Here is a 16,440-nt window from a genome sequence, read left to right as displayed (position 1 = left end):
AGAAAGTATTAACTAAAGCAGTGACTCATTAGCCGTAAAAGGAATTCCTGGCAGCTGTGCTAGTAAGAGGGTTTGTCATGATTTCTCAACTGGGAAGTTGCCATTTTGTTTTTGGAAAAGATCTTAGAGACTGCTTGCAGTATTAATTTTTTAAAATTCCTTCATTGGGTCATTATTTAAAATAGTGCTATTTATCTCATGTTTGTGGGCCAGTTTGAGAAGCATGTGGATGAGAAAGCCTCATATAATATATTTTTTAGGTCCAATTACCTTGGATATTAGCTTGAGCACTGTAAGTGCCCTGAGGGAATATCTATATCTTATATACTTTTGGATTATTAGCACCTAACCCAGGTCCTGATGCTTAACATTTAATAAATAATAAATAATGATGAAGGTAACTCATTTATTACACACTTGATACAGACACAGTGATAACATCTTTATGTAGATCATACCATTGTATTTTTATTTTGTATTTATTTCTTTTTTAGAGACAAGTTCTTGCTCTGTTGCCCAAGCTGGAATGCAATGGCATAATCACAGTTCACTGTAACGTCAAACTTCTGGGCTTAAGTGATTTTTTTTTCTCGGGCTCCGAGTAGGTGAAATTACAAGTGAGGTATTATGCCAGCGTGTGTGTGTGTGTGTGTGTGTGTATGTGTGTGTGGAAAGTGAAAGTAGAGCAGGGTTACTTCAAAATAGAAGCAATGCTAGGAAATCAGCTGCTTCTTTTCTGCTTAACAACAAAATCTGTCTTTTGTATCAGGGAACCAAAAAATAGCTCCAGGGACAACTGAAACTTTGTGAATTATGTATAGTTTAAGAGTAAATGAGGAGGGTGGAGAGGGAGGGTGGGGTGGGGAGGGATAACATGGGGAGAAATGCCAGATATAGTATGTACCTAAAGCAAAATAATAAAAAAAGAGTAAATGCAGATGAATACTTGTTTATTAGCTGAAAGAGCCCATTTTTTTCTTAGTTTCTGGTACTTCCTTCACTATGTTAAACATTGTAACTGCCCTGTGAGCCAAAGGCAGTAACTTCATTCTGGGATGATTATCATAGGTGAGAAGCTTGAGGAACACAGGGCCATGAGGTGTCCAGTCCCTCAGAGAGAACAGAGTAGATCCAGACAAGTGTGCATGTTCTTTCTAATTCAGTGACTCCCTTCTGCACCGGTTTCTAAGATTGTGTCCTTTATTTGAGAGCTCTAGAAATTGGGAATACAGTTAACATATGGCAAATTGGGGATGTATTGGAGGGTAGCTTATGTATTTGGCCCACACCTCAGCTTATGTGGTGAGTTTTGTGCTGGGAACTAAAGACAAGTTGAAGAAGACCTGGCATCTGAGACCAAAGGTGGTAGACAGAAGTAAATAGGCACTTTTAATATTACATCTATATGGCATCTTCAATGGTAGGAGTGACAAGATGGTGCCATGGCAACACTGAGAAGGGCATCTCATTTAGCCTTGGAAAGTCAGGAAGTAGGACACTTTAAGGATGAGTAGGGGTTGAGCGATAACAGATAAAGGGTGAGGAAACAAGGTTTTAAGAAGCCTGTGTCCCGTGTGCACAGGCTCTCAGTCAAAGGAATAGGCTCAGCTTATGGAACTACAAGGAGTTCATTCGAGTTCTTCAAGCACTGGGCACTAGAGAGCCAATACGAATTCCTAAAATGCTGAGCTGAACAAAAAATTTCTTTCTATTTCATAGTCTTTATAAATGCGAGACAGCATTTTGAGACCTTTCCAAGCAACAGCCCAGGGGTCTTTGTATATGAAAATATACTTTGGAATAAACTTTGAAATCTTTATTGAAAGGTCATAATAAAAACAAAATTAGGATGCATGTCTTGTGCCCTTTTTAGTCCCTTGTTCTGATGAGCCGGCTTTTCCTGTTGAGCTGACTTATGCTATTTCTAGTGGTATAAATAATTTTCTTCCTATAATGGGAACTCTCCCATTCATTTATTACTGTTTCCTTTTTAATTTCAATCATTGTTTTATCCATGTTTAAAGACATAATAATAAGTTCATATAAAATATTAAAGACACAGAAGATCACAAAGTATGATTTTTTTTTTTTTTTGGTGGGTTAGCATATGAAAGTGTTTTCGGCTCCCTGAGAGACTGGATGGATGTGGAGGCTATGCGCTTGTGGTGTTGGTAGAGGTGCCTCAATCGAATGTACTTTTTATGGTGCTAAAGTCACCCTAGTTAATGCTGCCTGCATGAAGAGGACAAATGTATAGAAAGACTCAGAGAGGGACAAAACCATATTGACAAAAGAGTGAAAGACTTCTGGAGTGCACGAATCAGAGGAGCTTTTTTTTCTGGCTTCATAATGCCTTGGAAGAGGAAAGAACAAGAGATTTTCATAAGAGTTTGCTTGATCACAAAATGTTGAAAAAATTAGATCAAAGATCAAATCCATGCTTTGGCAGTAATTCTTTGTAACTAAATAGGGCTCCCTATTTGGAATACAAGAAAATAAGACTTTGTAAATAGTATAAAATCCTTTAGTAGATCCTATTTTTTCAATTAGGTATATTATATTTGTGTTCATCTTGACAACTATATGTTTGTTTTGCTTTTGATATGTCTTGCAACTCAGTTTAAGAGTTATTCTTCCATTCCTTGATATTAAAGTCTATGTAGTGGAATTGGAGTTATGAAATACAAGCTGAGGCCATAACTTGGTAGCCTAACCAATGACCTTGGACAAACAGATTAATTTCACTATCTTGCTTTTATTATCCACAAACTGAAGATAATAACATTTGTCCTTCAAGGTTGTAGTAAAAAACAAATGAAATCCATAATTGTTGACCTAAAGCACTCAACAAGGGCAATAAATATAACATTAATGCAATAAATCTTTATAAAAAATAGAGGAACAGAAGAATATATGATGTGAAATCAGTTATCTTCTCATTTGTTGCCTCAACTATTCAAGTTCATTCCTGCTATGACCATGTATACTAGATTGTTTTCTGTTTTTCCAGAAGGAGATAATAATATACGCACAAGCTCATTATTTTCTAAATTCAGTGGTAGTAATTATACACGGTTCCTGAATCATTTTTTTACTTATAATGCATTTTGTAGACTTTTCATATTAGTTCGAATAGAGACTCTCCCTTCATTTTAGTGGCTGTAGAGTATTCCAAGAATTTCCCAAGATTTTCCTTATCAGTACTTGAAAGAGGGACTTTAATGTTTTTTTCAGTCTTTTGGCATTACGACAATGGTGCAACATATATACTATTATATACACCATTTTCAGTTTGAGTAAATCAATCTCTTTGATAGATTTCTAAATGTGGAAATGCTAGATCAAATGTATGTGAACTTAAACAACTCATATATGATTCCAACAGTTCACACTCTCACTACCAAATATGAGACACTGACAATATCCCCAAACCCTTGCCAGCTCAGTGCCCTGTCAAACTGTTCTTTCTTGTGCATCAAAAATTGAAGCGAGAACCTCATAGTTTTTCTTTGCACAACTTTTATTGTCAGTGAAATTAGCATTATTATCACATTTTTGCCTGTTTAAGATATGTGGTGTTACTCTCTTCTCACTGATTTACAAGAGCTAATTATAACAAATTATCTCCATGACTATAATAAAAATTGAAAATGATTTCTTCATCTTACTGTTTGCCTTTTTGCTTTACTTAAATCTTTTCTAGGAATAATTTTATCTTCCAACTTGTCCCCCATTTCTATAAATTATTAATCAGTCAAATTTAAGTTTGTTTTTATGGACTTCAGGCCATATTCTTTGAAATTTGCTTTTTAATTTTAAACTTTTCTTAAATGAAAATGCAACAACACATATACTTTCAAAAGGAGCAACAGTGTTATGCCATTTTAACAAAAGAAACCTTATTTTATAATTTTCTTAGCAGGAATTCTTAGCCTATTACACAAATGAGCTAAGAATTTCCATCCCTAAATCAACCAGCTTAGCAGCCCCAGGTAGTACTGCCATAAATATATTGCCAGCCACATCCAGAATCTGTGAAAACACTGAGGGCTCTTCATTTTCAGCTGTTTCAATCTCTTCTTTCAGTCGATTAATCTCTTCATTTAACAACTCAAATATCTCTTTAAATCTTTCAGTAAGTGGTTCTTCTCGGACCTATGAAAGTAAAAGAGCCTACTGTTGAAAATCCCCAATTATAAAGAGTCAGAGTTTTGTATTTAACTATTTCATTAGTTAAACACATTTACATGTTTCTAGCATCTTAGAAACTCTTTGATGAGTTTGTTAGACATTTCCAGATGACTGGATCTGAATGGTGGGAGTATCCATAATTTATACCATTGTGACATTTCCTCAGCACCATCTCACTGGATGTGGGGAGGAATTTCGTTTCAGCACAATGAATCCCCTTTAAGAGGGAATGCAGGTTTAATTCTAATGGATTCCCCTTTCCACTGATGTAGCATGGCCATGCTCATCTAGCAAATAATAGGGACCACGGACTCTGTATAAAAGGCTTATTGTCAAGCTCCAGGTTGGGACAAGGAATATATTTTACTCAGGTTGTACCGGATGCGTCAGGCAGATACAGAAACAAATGGAGCAATTTGAGATCATTCAGTATCATTTCATATCAAGGCAAAACCGATACTTTCATCCAGATGGATCTATTTCGGGGCTTTTGATGGTTGTGCCGAGAATCCTAAGGACGGGTGGACTAAGGTCCTAATTAATTGGGGCACAGTGAGACCATCCTATAATCACCACAAACAGCAGCCTGGCACCATGGGGGATGTCATGTGTACTCTCCAAAGTCTAACATGACAGAAAATGCTGAAGTCTTGTAGACTTACAGGCTTCGTTATAATTCATGTGTATTTGAAATTTAAGTGAAATATATGCCTTTTGTGCTTGCTTCTGGATTCTTGACTGGGCTTAAAACTTTGGCCCTTCCCTAACTGAGGAACTGGCATTGTGCCTCAAGCACTGCCAAGCTTCATTCAGACTCACCTTCAGCTTGTGACTCAGCATCTTTCTCAGCTCTCTCATATAGTTTTCCCTTTCTCACTCCATCTTCTTCTTGAGTTGGGCCATGTTTTCCTGGAAGCTTCTCTCTTGAGCCTCCATCATTTGCTGCTGTTCCTTCTGTTTTTGTCTTAGCAGCTCCTGTTCCTTCTCAGCTGCCTGCTTCTTAGCCTGCTTAGCTGTTTCACAGAGGTTTCACAGAGGGAAGAAAATAACAGTCAGGTGAGAGAAGAACTATGATGGCTAAGCAGATGCAGTCAGAAAGAGCTTCTCCCATTGAGAGATCGGACCATGAAAAAGACTGATACACTCTAAGCAGGACTTCAGAAGGAAGTCATTGAGAGAAGATGAAAGAAGGATGCAGACCTGAGGCTGAAGGGAAAGAAAGCTGGGAAACTTGCACAGGTTGCCAAGTACCAAGACTCAGCCCTAATCCTGAGCAGCTCCTGGGGAAGGAGTGAGGGAAATTGGTGCAAAGTGGCCCACTCTCACCATGGGCCTCTGGAATCCCAGCTTTAGGATACCCCATAACTACCATAGATATTTGAGCTGGCAAAGAGAACTGCTTGGAGAGTTGATAGGGACAGGACCCTGGCCAGGGTGGAGCCTAGATATTTGGCACAGGAATGGCTCCAGTGGAGCACAACCAGGAACTCCCAGCTTGGCATACCCAATATGTGGCTTTGGCTTTTGTTAACTGTTGGTCCTGGATAGAACTGGGCTACCCTGCCTGTGGAAGGGGTCCACTATGATCTGAGCACCTCCCAGTCTGTCAGCATGTCTCATGGTTCTTGCCTGGCTGCATCTACTTCAAGTACAACTTCAATTTCCAAACTGAAGAACTTCCCAACAGCTACCATTATATCTTCTTTGCTGACATACCCTATGTAACCATCATAGAGCTTCAGCAGGTGGGCTCACACCAGTGTGCACTCAATGCACCGTCTCCCCACTGTTTAGCTGGTGCACAGTTGCTTGCAGCCTCTCACCACCGCTTTCCTGGTGCACACAAGTGTGCAGACCCTGTCAACGTGTGACCACCAATGTACATGCACAGAACCTGCAGCACTGCTGCCCTGCTGCCGCCACTCACCCATGACCATGGACCACACTGCCACTGCCCTAAGAAAGTGCTTTTGCCAGCACCCCACACCAGAATACTGTTGCCAATTAACCACGAAGAGGTTGGCCTTTGCAACACAGCAGGTGCTTAACCTAGAAGGGCCAGACAACAAAGCCTTGAGCCTGGTCCCAGCCTACTAAGGTTCAAGCCCACAGCCCAGGGGTGCTGAGCTGAGCCTTGGCCCCTTGAATTCATCTGGGAAAAAAGCCTGGTCAACTGAACACAACTTATACCAGTTGAATCTTCAAGGGAAGAAAGTAATATAAAAGCCAAAAACTTCATGAAAGAAACAGCAACTTCAAAGACTAAAGGAATATTAGCCTATACCATTGAGGAAGAACTCCGGCAACTCAAAAATCTAGAGTGCTCCTTACCTCCAAATGAGTCCACTAGCTCCCCAGCAATGGTTCTTGGTTAAACTGAAATGGTTGAAGTAGCAGACATGGAATTCAGAATCTGGATGGCAATGAAGATTATCAATACACAGGAGATAGTTGAGATACAATCCAAGGAACTGAAGGAATTCAGTAAAATGACTCAAGAACTAAAACATGAAATCCCCATTTTAAAGAAGAGCCAAGCTGATTTGATAGAGCTGAAAAACACGCTATAAGAATTTCATAATACAATCAAAAATATTAAATGTAGAATAGACCAAGATGAGGAAACAATCTCAGAGCTTGAAAACTCATTTTGAAAAACAACTTAATCAGACAAAAATGAAGAAAAAAGAATGAACAAAATCTGAAAGAAATATCAGATTATGTAGAGACCAAACTTATGACCCATTGGCACCTGTGAAAGAGAGGGAGAGATAGCAAGCCACTTGGAATATTTGAGGATAGTGTCCGTGAACATTTTCCCAACCTCACTAGAGAGGCTGAAATTCAAATTCAGGAAATTAGAGAACCCCTGTGAGATCCTATATAAGATGACTAACCCCAACACATATGAGATGGTTATCAGATTTTCCAAGGTCAATGTGAAAGAAAAAGATATTAAAGGCAGCTTGAGAAAAGGGCAGGTGTTCTGCAAAGGGAATCCCATCAAGCTAACAATAGAACTTTCAGAAGAAACCCTGCAAGCCAAAAGAGACTGGAAACCTATAGTCAGCATTCATAAAGAAAAGAAAGTCCAAGCAAGAATTTCATATCCAGACAAACTAAGCTTCAATGGAAAAAAAAATTCTTTTTAGACACGCAAATACCAAGGAAATTTGTCATTAACAAACAGACCTGCCTTACACAAGGTGCTGAAAAGAGTGCTAAGCATGAAAATGAAAAACCATTATCAGCCACCACAAAAGCACACTTCAGTACACGGATCATTGGCACTACAAAGCAACAACACAATTAAATCAACATAGCAATCAGCTGTCAACATGGTGACATGTTGTCGTGTCGTGTCATGAGCATATGTGTGGATCAGATCCACACACATCAATATTAACTTTGAATGTAAAAGGGCTAACAAGCCAAATTAAAAGGCACAGAGTGGCAAGTTGCATAAAGAAATAAGACCCAACTGTGTTCTATGTTCAAGAGACCAATCTCATATGCAATTATACCAATAGGTTCAGAGTAAAGGGATGAAGAAAAATCTATCAAGCAAATGGAAAACAAAAAGAGCAGAGGTTGCTATTCTTATTTCAGACAAAACAGACTCCAAACCAATAATAATCAAAAAGGATAAAAATAGGCATTACAGAATGATAAAAGTTTCAATTCAATGAGAAGACTTAACTATGCAAAATATATTCACCCAATACTAGAGAATCCTAAATTCATAAAATAAGTTCAAAGAGCCCTATGATGAGACTTAGATAACCACCCAATAATAGTGTTAGTCTTCAACACCCCATTGACAATATTAGACAGATAATTGAGTGAAAAAACTAACAAAGATATTCAGGACTCAACATGACACTTGAATAAAATGCCTAACAGAAATCTACAGAACACTCCACCCAGCAATAACAGCATATACATTGATCTCATCGGCACATGGCACATATTCTAAAGTTGACCCCATGCTCCATCATAAAGCAATATTCAACAAATTAAAAAAACCCAAAATCATACCAAGGTACTCAGACAACAGTGCAATAAAAACAGAAATCAATACAAAGAATATCTCTCAAAACCACACAACTCCATGGAAATTAAACAATCTCCTGAATGATTTTGGGGTAAACAGTGAATTTAAGACAGAAATAAATTATTTGAAATTAATAAAAACAAAGATACAACATACCAGAATCTGTGAGACACAGCTAGAGTAGTGTTAAGAGTAATGTTAATAGCACTAAACGACTACAGCAAAAAGTTAGAAATATTTCAAATTAACAACCTAACATCACACCTAAAGGAACTAGAGAAGCAAGAGTGAACCAAGCACAAAGGTAGCAGAAGACAAAAAATAACCAAAATTGACTTGAACCGAACAAAATGGAGACAAGAAAAACCATACAAAAGATCAATGAAACCAATGGTTCTTTGGAAGAATATATAAGATGGATATATTTCTAGTAAGACTAACAAAAAGAACAATAAAAGACAAGATCCAAATAAACATAATAAAAAACAACAAAAGGAACATTACCACGAACTCCACAGAAATACAAATCCTCAGAAACTATAATTAGCACCACCATGCACGCTAACTAAAAAACCTAGAAGAAATGGATCAATTCCTGGAAACATACAACTTCCCAAAAGTGAACCAGGAAGAAACTGAAATCTGAAACAGACTAATATCGAGTTCTGAAACTGAGTCAGTAATAAAAAGCCTACCAAGCAGAAAAAGCCCTGGACCAGACAGATTCATAGCCAATTCCACCAGACATGTAAAGAAGAGCTGGTACCAATTCTACTTAACCATTGCAAAAACTGAGGAGGAGGGAATCTTCCCTAATACATCCTATAAGGCCAGCATCATTCTGATTTTAAAAACTCAGTACAGACATAATAACAACAACAAAACTACAGGACAATATTCCTGACGAACATGGATGAAAAAATCTTCAACAAAATGCTAGCAAACCCAAATCCAACAGCATGTTAAAAAGTGACTCCACCACTGTCAATTAGGCTTTATTCCTGAAATCCAAGGTTGATTCAGCATATGCTAATCAATAAATTGATCCCTCACATAAATGGACTCAGAACAAAAACCACATGATCATCTCAATGGACACAGAAAAGGCCTTTGATAAAATTCAGCAACTTTCATGAACTCAAACAGATTTACAGGAAAAAAACAAACAAGTCCATTCAAAAGTGGGCAAAGGATATGAACAGATACTTTACGAAAGAAGACATATATGAGGCCAACAATCATATGAAAAAATGCTCATCGTCACTGGTCATCAGAGGGATGCAAATCAAAACCACACTGAGATACCATCTCACGCCAGTTAGAATGGCGATCATTAAAAAATCTGGAGACAACAGATGCTGGAGAGCATGTGGAGAAAAAGAAACACTTTTACACTGTTGGTGGGAGTGTAAATTAGTTCAACCATTGTGGAAGACAGTGTGGCGATTCCTCAAGGCCTTAGAAATAGAAATTCCATTTGACCCAGCAATCCCATTACTGGGTATATATCCAAAAGACTATAAATCGTTCTACTATAAGGACACATGTACACGAATGTTCATTGAAGCACTGTTTACAATAGCAAAGATCTGGAATCAACCCAAATGCCCATTGATAATAGACTGGATTGGAAAAATGTGGCACATATACACCATGGAATATTATGCAGCAATCAGAAATGATGAGTTTGTGTCATTTGTAGGGACATGGATGAATCTGGAGAACATCATCCTCAGCAGACTGACACAAGAACAGAAAATGAAACACCGCATATTCTCACTCATAGGCGGGTGATGAAAAATGAGAACACATGGACACAGAAAGGGGAGTACTAAACACTGGGGTCTATTGGGGGGAAAAGGGGAGGGCCAGTGGGAGGGGGAGGTGGGGAGGGATAGCCTGGGGAGAATTGCCAAATGTGGGTGAAGGGGAGAAGAAAAGCAAAGCACACTGCCATGTGTGTACCTACGCAACTGTCTTGCATGCTCTGCTCATGTACCCCAAAACCTAAAATCCAATAAAAAATTAAAAAAAAATAAAATAAAATATCTCAACAAACCGGCATCAAAGGAAGATACCTCAAAATAATAAGAGGTATTTATGAAAACTCCACAGCCAACATCATATTGAATGTGAAAAGCTGGAAGCATTTCACTCTCAAACCAAAATGGGACAAGGATGCCCATATTCACAACTCCTATTCAACATAATACTAGAAGTTTTAGCCAGAGAACTCAGGCAAGGGGGAAGAAAAGTTATCCAATACAAAGAGAGGAAGGTAAACTATCTCTCATCATAGACAATAGAATTCTGTACTTAGAAAACTCCATCGTCTCTGCCCAAAGCCTCTTCCAGCTGATAAACTTCAGCAAAGCTTCAGAATTCAAAAAAGAAAAATCAACATACAAAAATCAGTAGCATTTCTACACGCCAATACTGTCCAAGCTGAAAGTCAAATCAAGAACGCAATCCTATTCACAATAGCCACAAAAAGAATAAAATACCCAGGTTTATAGCCAATCAGGGAGGTGAACCATCTCTACAATGAGAATTATAAAACACTTCTGAAAGAAATCTGAGACCATACAAACATATGGAAAAACATTCCATGCATATGGATAGGAAGAATCAATGTCATTAAAATAGCTATACTGCCCAAACTAATTTAAATATTCAATGCTATTCCTATCAAACTGTCAATAACTTTTAAAAAAATAGAATTAGTAAAAGCTACTCTAATATCCATATGGAGCCAAAAAAGGACCCAAGTAGCCAAGGCACTCCTAAGCAAAAAGAACAAAGCCAGAGACACCATATGACCTGACTTCAAACTATATTACAAGACTACAATAACCAAAATAGCATGATGCTGGTCAAAAAGCAAAACAAAACAAAACAGACACATAAACCAATGAAAAAGGTTAGAGAGAGAAGAAATAATTCCACACAACTACAACTGTCTCATATTTGGTAAAGCTGATAAAAATAAGCAATGAAGAAAGGATGCCCTATTCAATAAATGGTGCTGTGTTAACTGGGTAGCCATATGCAGAAGATTTAAACTGGATCCCTTCTTTTCACTATGTACAAAAATAAACTCAAGATGAGCTAAAGATGTAAAGGTAAAACTTAAAACTATAAAACCCCCAAAAGAAAACCTAGTAAATACCATTCTGGACAGAGGCAATGGCAAAGATTTCATGATGAGGACTTTGAATGCCACTGCAACCAAACAAAAAATTAACAAGTGGAACCTAATTCAACTAAAGAGCTCATGCACAACAAAGGAAACTATTGACAGAGTAAACAGACGACCTACATTATAGGAGAAAATATCTGCAAACTATGCATCCGACAAGAGTCTAATATCCAGAATCTATGAGGAAGTTAAAGAAATTAAGAAAAAGCAAATGTCCCCATTAAAAAAATGAGAAACAGACATTAACAGACATTTATCAAAAGAAGACATACACATGGCCAGCAAGCATATAAAAAAATGCTAAACAGCACAAATCATTAGGAAAATGCAAATAGAAAACCATGTGAGATAACATCTCACACCAGTCAGAATGGCTGTTATTAAATAGTCAAAAAATAACAGATGCTGGCAAGATTGCCAAGAAAAGGGATTTTTTTTTTGAGAGAGAAAAGGGATTTTTTTTTTTGCACACCAGGCTAGAGTGCAGTGGTGTGATCTAGGCTCACAGAATCTCCGCCTTCTGGTTCAAGTGATTTTTCTGCCTCAGCCTCCCCGGTAGCTGGGACTACAGGCCTGCACCACCATGCCCAGCTAATTTTTCTATTTTTAGTAGAGACGAGGTTTCACCATGTTGGCCAGGATGGTCTCAATCTCCTGACCTTGTGATCCACCCGCCTTGGCCTCACAAAGTGTTTGGATTACAGGCATGAGCCACCGCGCCTGGCCTGGGAATTCTTATACATTGCTGTTGGGATTGTAAATTAGTTCAGCTGCTATGGAAAGCAGTTTGGAGTTCTAAAAGAACTTAAAACAGAACTACCATTTGACCCAACAATCCCATTACTGGGTATATACCCAAAGGAAAACAAATCATTATATCATTAAAACACATGCATGCACCTGTTCACTGCTTACTATTTGTACTAGCAAAGACATGGAATCAACCTAAATGTTTATCAATGGTGGACTGGATAATGAAAATGTGGTACATATATGCCTTAGAATATTACACAGACAATAATGAATGAAATCATATCCTTTGCAGCACTGTGGATGCAGCTGGAGGCCAGTACCCTGAGCAAACTAATGCAGGAATAGAAAACCAAATCCTGCGTATTCTCACTTATGAATGGGAGCTAAATGTTGAGTACACATGGACACAAAGGAACCAATAGACACCAGGACCTTTTTGAGGGTGGAGGATGGGAAGAGGGCGAGGATTGAAAAACTGCCTATTGAATACTATGCTCATTACCTGAGTGATGAAATCATCTGTACAACAAATCCCCATGATGCCCAGTTTACCCATACAGAAAACCTACTTGTGTACCCTCTGGACCTAAAATAAAAGTTGGAAAGAAAAAGAAAAAGAAAGTAACAGTCTGGTCTGAGATCTACTCTCCTGAGTTCAGAGGCCAAACTGACTTTAAGAAAAGCACGAAGGTGGGGAACTGGGACCTCTGAATTCTCCCACTATTCATGTCAGCTAGAGCATGTTTAAGAATGTTGTGGGAAGGAACTGAGTGGCTGGATGTTCAATCCCAACTCCCCTTATTTTCAGTTTTAGCAGAGCATGTGTCCTCTATGAGAAGAAAGCTCCTGGTATAAGAAAAACGGTTTTTTTTCTGAACATCAAGCGGGTGTTGCCAAAACCTACCCTTTTCTCTGAGAGCTGAGCCCTGCCCCTGTACCTGCTATGGCCTTCTCTCCAGCAGTAAGGGCTTTGTCTGACTGCAGGATGGATTCCTCTATAACCACCTGTGACTGCAGGAAGCTCTGGAGGACCTCGTTTGCCTGAGGAACCAAGAACGAGCAAAGACCTGTCAGGCAGCAGAAATCTTGCCTTGTGATGAGAAAATTATTGTTCAATAAAGCCACAAATCTAACCTTGTAAACTTCACATTATTCTTTTTATTTTTTATTTATTTTTATTTTGAGACGGAGTTTCGCTCTTGTTACCCAGGCTGGAGTGCAATGGCGGGATCTAGGCTCACAGAAACCTCCGCCTCCTGGGTTCACGCAATTCTCCTGCCTCAGCCTCCTGAGTAGCTGGGATTACAGACACGCGCCACCATGCCCAGCTAATTTTTGTATTTTTAGTAGAGACGGGGTTTCACCATGTTGACCAGGATGATCTTGATCTCTTGACCTCGTGATCCACCCGCCTCTGCCTCCCAAAGTGTTGGGATTTCAGGCGTGAGCCACCACTCCCCGCCCAACTTCACATTTTTCTTAAGATTCCACTGTGGTTTCTTTCCTCCCACAGCCACAACAAAAAGTCCAGCTCTTTGCTAGACATGAAAACCCTGAGCAGCAGCCTCCCTTGTGCCTGTCCAGCCTCCTCTCACAGCGATGCTGCTCACCACCCACCCCAGGGTACAGACAACCAGATTTCTATGCAGTTCTACAAACACACATCCTCTATAGTTTGCATTATTTGCTTTCTTTTCCTTCTGCCTGAATGCCTGTCTACCCTTTTTAATTTGGAATTTAATTTAAATATAAATTTAATTTTTAAATTAGGATAACATCTATTAATAGCTCTCACCTTGCTGGAAGCTTTTCTAGGCTATTTATTTATTAACCTTTGATAACTTTTAAGAATGCTGATAATAGTTCATTAAAAGTAAACAATGTATTCAAATTTAATTAAAAAAGTTAAAACTTAAAGACTGAACAGGTAACTAGCCTATTTACAAGAGTAGTGGGGAATATAACTGAAAATTAAACAGTTGAGAAACTTTTTTTCTTTTTTGAGACAGTCTCACTCTGTCACCCAAGTGTAAGTTCAGTGGTACTATCACTTCAACCTTGAACTCCTGCTGGGAAGCAGTGCTCCTGCCTCAACCTCCCTTGTAGCTGGGACCACAGATGTGTGCTGCCACACCCGGCTAATTTTATTTTTAATTTTTGTAGAGATGGAAGTCTTATGATGTTGCTCAGGATGGTTTCAATCTCCTGGTCTTAAGCAATCCTCCTGCCTTGGCCTCCCAAAACATTGGGATTACAGGTGTGAGCCACTGTACCTGGCCTGAGAAACTATAAGAATTCCAAACTTTAAAAGAGTAACATGGCTATCAAATATGGGAAATTACCAATGAAGGAAAATACAACACCACATAGACTTAATAGTCACACATGGGAAGGAAAAAGAGGCATAAATACCTTAGACAATATGTGATGAGTGACTGTAATTTGGGCGGGTGGGGCACATCACAGAAGGAAGAACCTAGGCATTTTTTGGTGGTTATTTTCCTTGATCCTTTCTTTCAAAAAAAATTTAGATTCATGGGTGTGTTAGGCCATTCTTGCATTGCTACAAATACCTAAGGCTGGGTAATGTATTTATTTTTCTTATTATGGGATTGTAGCTTATTCATTTTCATTGTGATACAGGACTCCATTATGTGAATATACTAGTTTGTTGATTTGTTCTATTGTTGATGGACATTAGGGTAAAATTTCAGTTTGGTGTTATTGTGAATGATGCTGTTATGAACATTTCTGTCCCTGTGTTTTAAGTGAATGTACACATCTAGAAATGGATTTGCTGAGTCACTGGGTATTTGTTTTTCAACTTTAGCAATGAAAACTAAACAGTTTTCCAAATTGATGTACTGATTTATACCTCATTAGCAATGTGTGAGAATTCCAATTGCTTCATATTCTTGTCAATACTCAGAATTTTGGCTTTTTACATATTAGACAGTCACCTTCTTTTCATTTTGTGAGGAAATTGAAACACCGAGAGTTGAAATCACCTGACCAGTACTAGGCTTGGTTCTGAGAATGCAAAAGACTTTGCAGTCCAGAATTAAGCACGTTTTTCTCTTTAACTGTCAGGGACTTATGAAGTAAAAAAAATTCTGATTTGATATATGTATCTTTCTAAGAAGCATTACAAGTAGCTATTTATTTTTGTCTGATCTGCATTTAAAATAATTTTTTGGACACTGCTGTTTCAGCATGAGTGAACAATAATGATTTAGGTATAGAGTTAGAAGCTACATTTAAATTTTTTTAAATTTAACTTTTAAGTTCAGGGGTAATTCATAAAGCAAAGAGGTTTGACAGGCTCACAGTTCTCAGGCTTTACAGGAAACACGGCTTTTGCTAAGGCTTCAGGAAGCTTTTACTCCTGGTGGAAGGTGAAGGGGTAGCTTGCCTGTCACATGACAAAAACAGCAGGAGCAAGTCAGAGAAAGAGAGTGGTGGGGGGAGGTGCCACAAGCTTTTAAATGACCACCTGGACTTCTGATTCTAAATCTTCTTTGGTAAAAAAAAAAAAATAGTTTTGTTTTATAAGAGTAGCTAAATAATTACGGATTTTAAGATGTAAAATATCAAGATATTACCATGCTTCACTTTTTGTCCATAAATGGTACTGTGCTCTTAGATTTTTCAGAAGGAGCAACGAAGACCCTCTGACCATCCTCTGCCATTCATCCTCTTCTCCCCTTATTTCTCACCTTAACTCCTTTTCCAGGCACTAGTGTATAGTCCTGTTCAATCTTCTTTGCTTCTAAGTAGAGATTGTGCCCTCCAGGAACAAAGAAAGTTCCTCTTGAAATACTTTCCACCAAGTGTTCTGAAAGCCGCTTAAGCTCAGCCTGGCAATATTTGGCAGATGCCTCTTCATTCTGCAACACAAAGTCTTCCTTTTTTCTCTCTGTGGAGTCCTGCCAGAGAAATGTAGGGAACAGCAGTAAAAGAAGCTGTTAGAAGGAAAGGTCCAACTATGATCCTCTTTGAAGAAGTAGTCTGATGGCTTCAGAGTGGACTGAGATTTGGTGTAGACCAAGAGTCAGAAACTTGTTTTAGTTCCAGTTCTGATCAATTCTCTGCATGACCTGTGTAAAGTTTATGAACTCTATCTTTGAGTTCATAAACTTTACACAGGTCATGCAGAGAATTGATCAGAAAGGGAAAGGACGATTAACAGTGATCTAACTATGAACGATAAGCAAAGGACAGTTCAGTTGTGGCAGCAGTAGTG

At 38.4% G+C, this 16,440-nt stretch overlaps 1 protein-coding gene across 1 annotated transcript in view; it reads right to left on the bottom strand.

The window, feature by feature from the left end:
• Positions 1–3,502: 3,502 nt before the first annotated feature.
• The window catches only part of LOC108592425 (guanylate-binding protein 7-like), a 48,354-nt gene continuing 35,416 nt past the window's right edge, over positions 3,503–16,440 (bottom strand). The window contains 4 exon segments of the mRNA XM_078332377.1: positions 3,503–4,155; positions 5,011–5,204; positions 13,136–13,238; positions 15,914–16,123. Coding sequence (XP_078188503.1) covers positions 3,937–4,155; positions 5,011–5,204; positions 13,136–13,238; positions 15,914–16,123 — 726 coding nt within the window. The 3' untranslated portion in view covers positions 3,503–3,936.

The sequence above is a fragment of the Callithrix jacchus genome, chromosome 7 (genome assembly GCF_049354715.1).
Source record: "Callithrix jacchus isolate 240 chromosome 7, calJac240_pri, whole genome shotgun sequence".
Taxonomy (NCBI): domain Eukaryota; kingdom Metazoa; phylum Chordata; class Mammalia; order Primates; family Cebidae; genus Callithrix; species Callithrix jacchus.
Note: the sequence above shows the minus strand (reverse complement) of the source record. Positions and strands in the feature narration are given on the sequence as shown.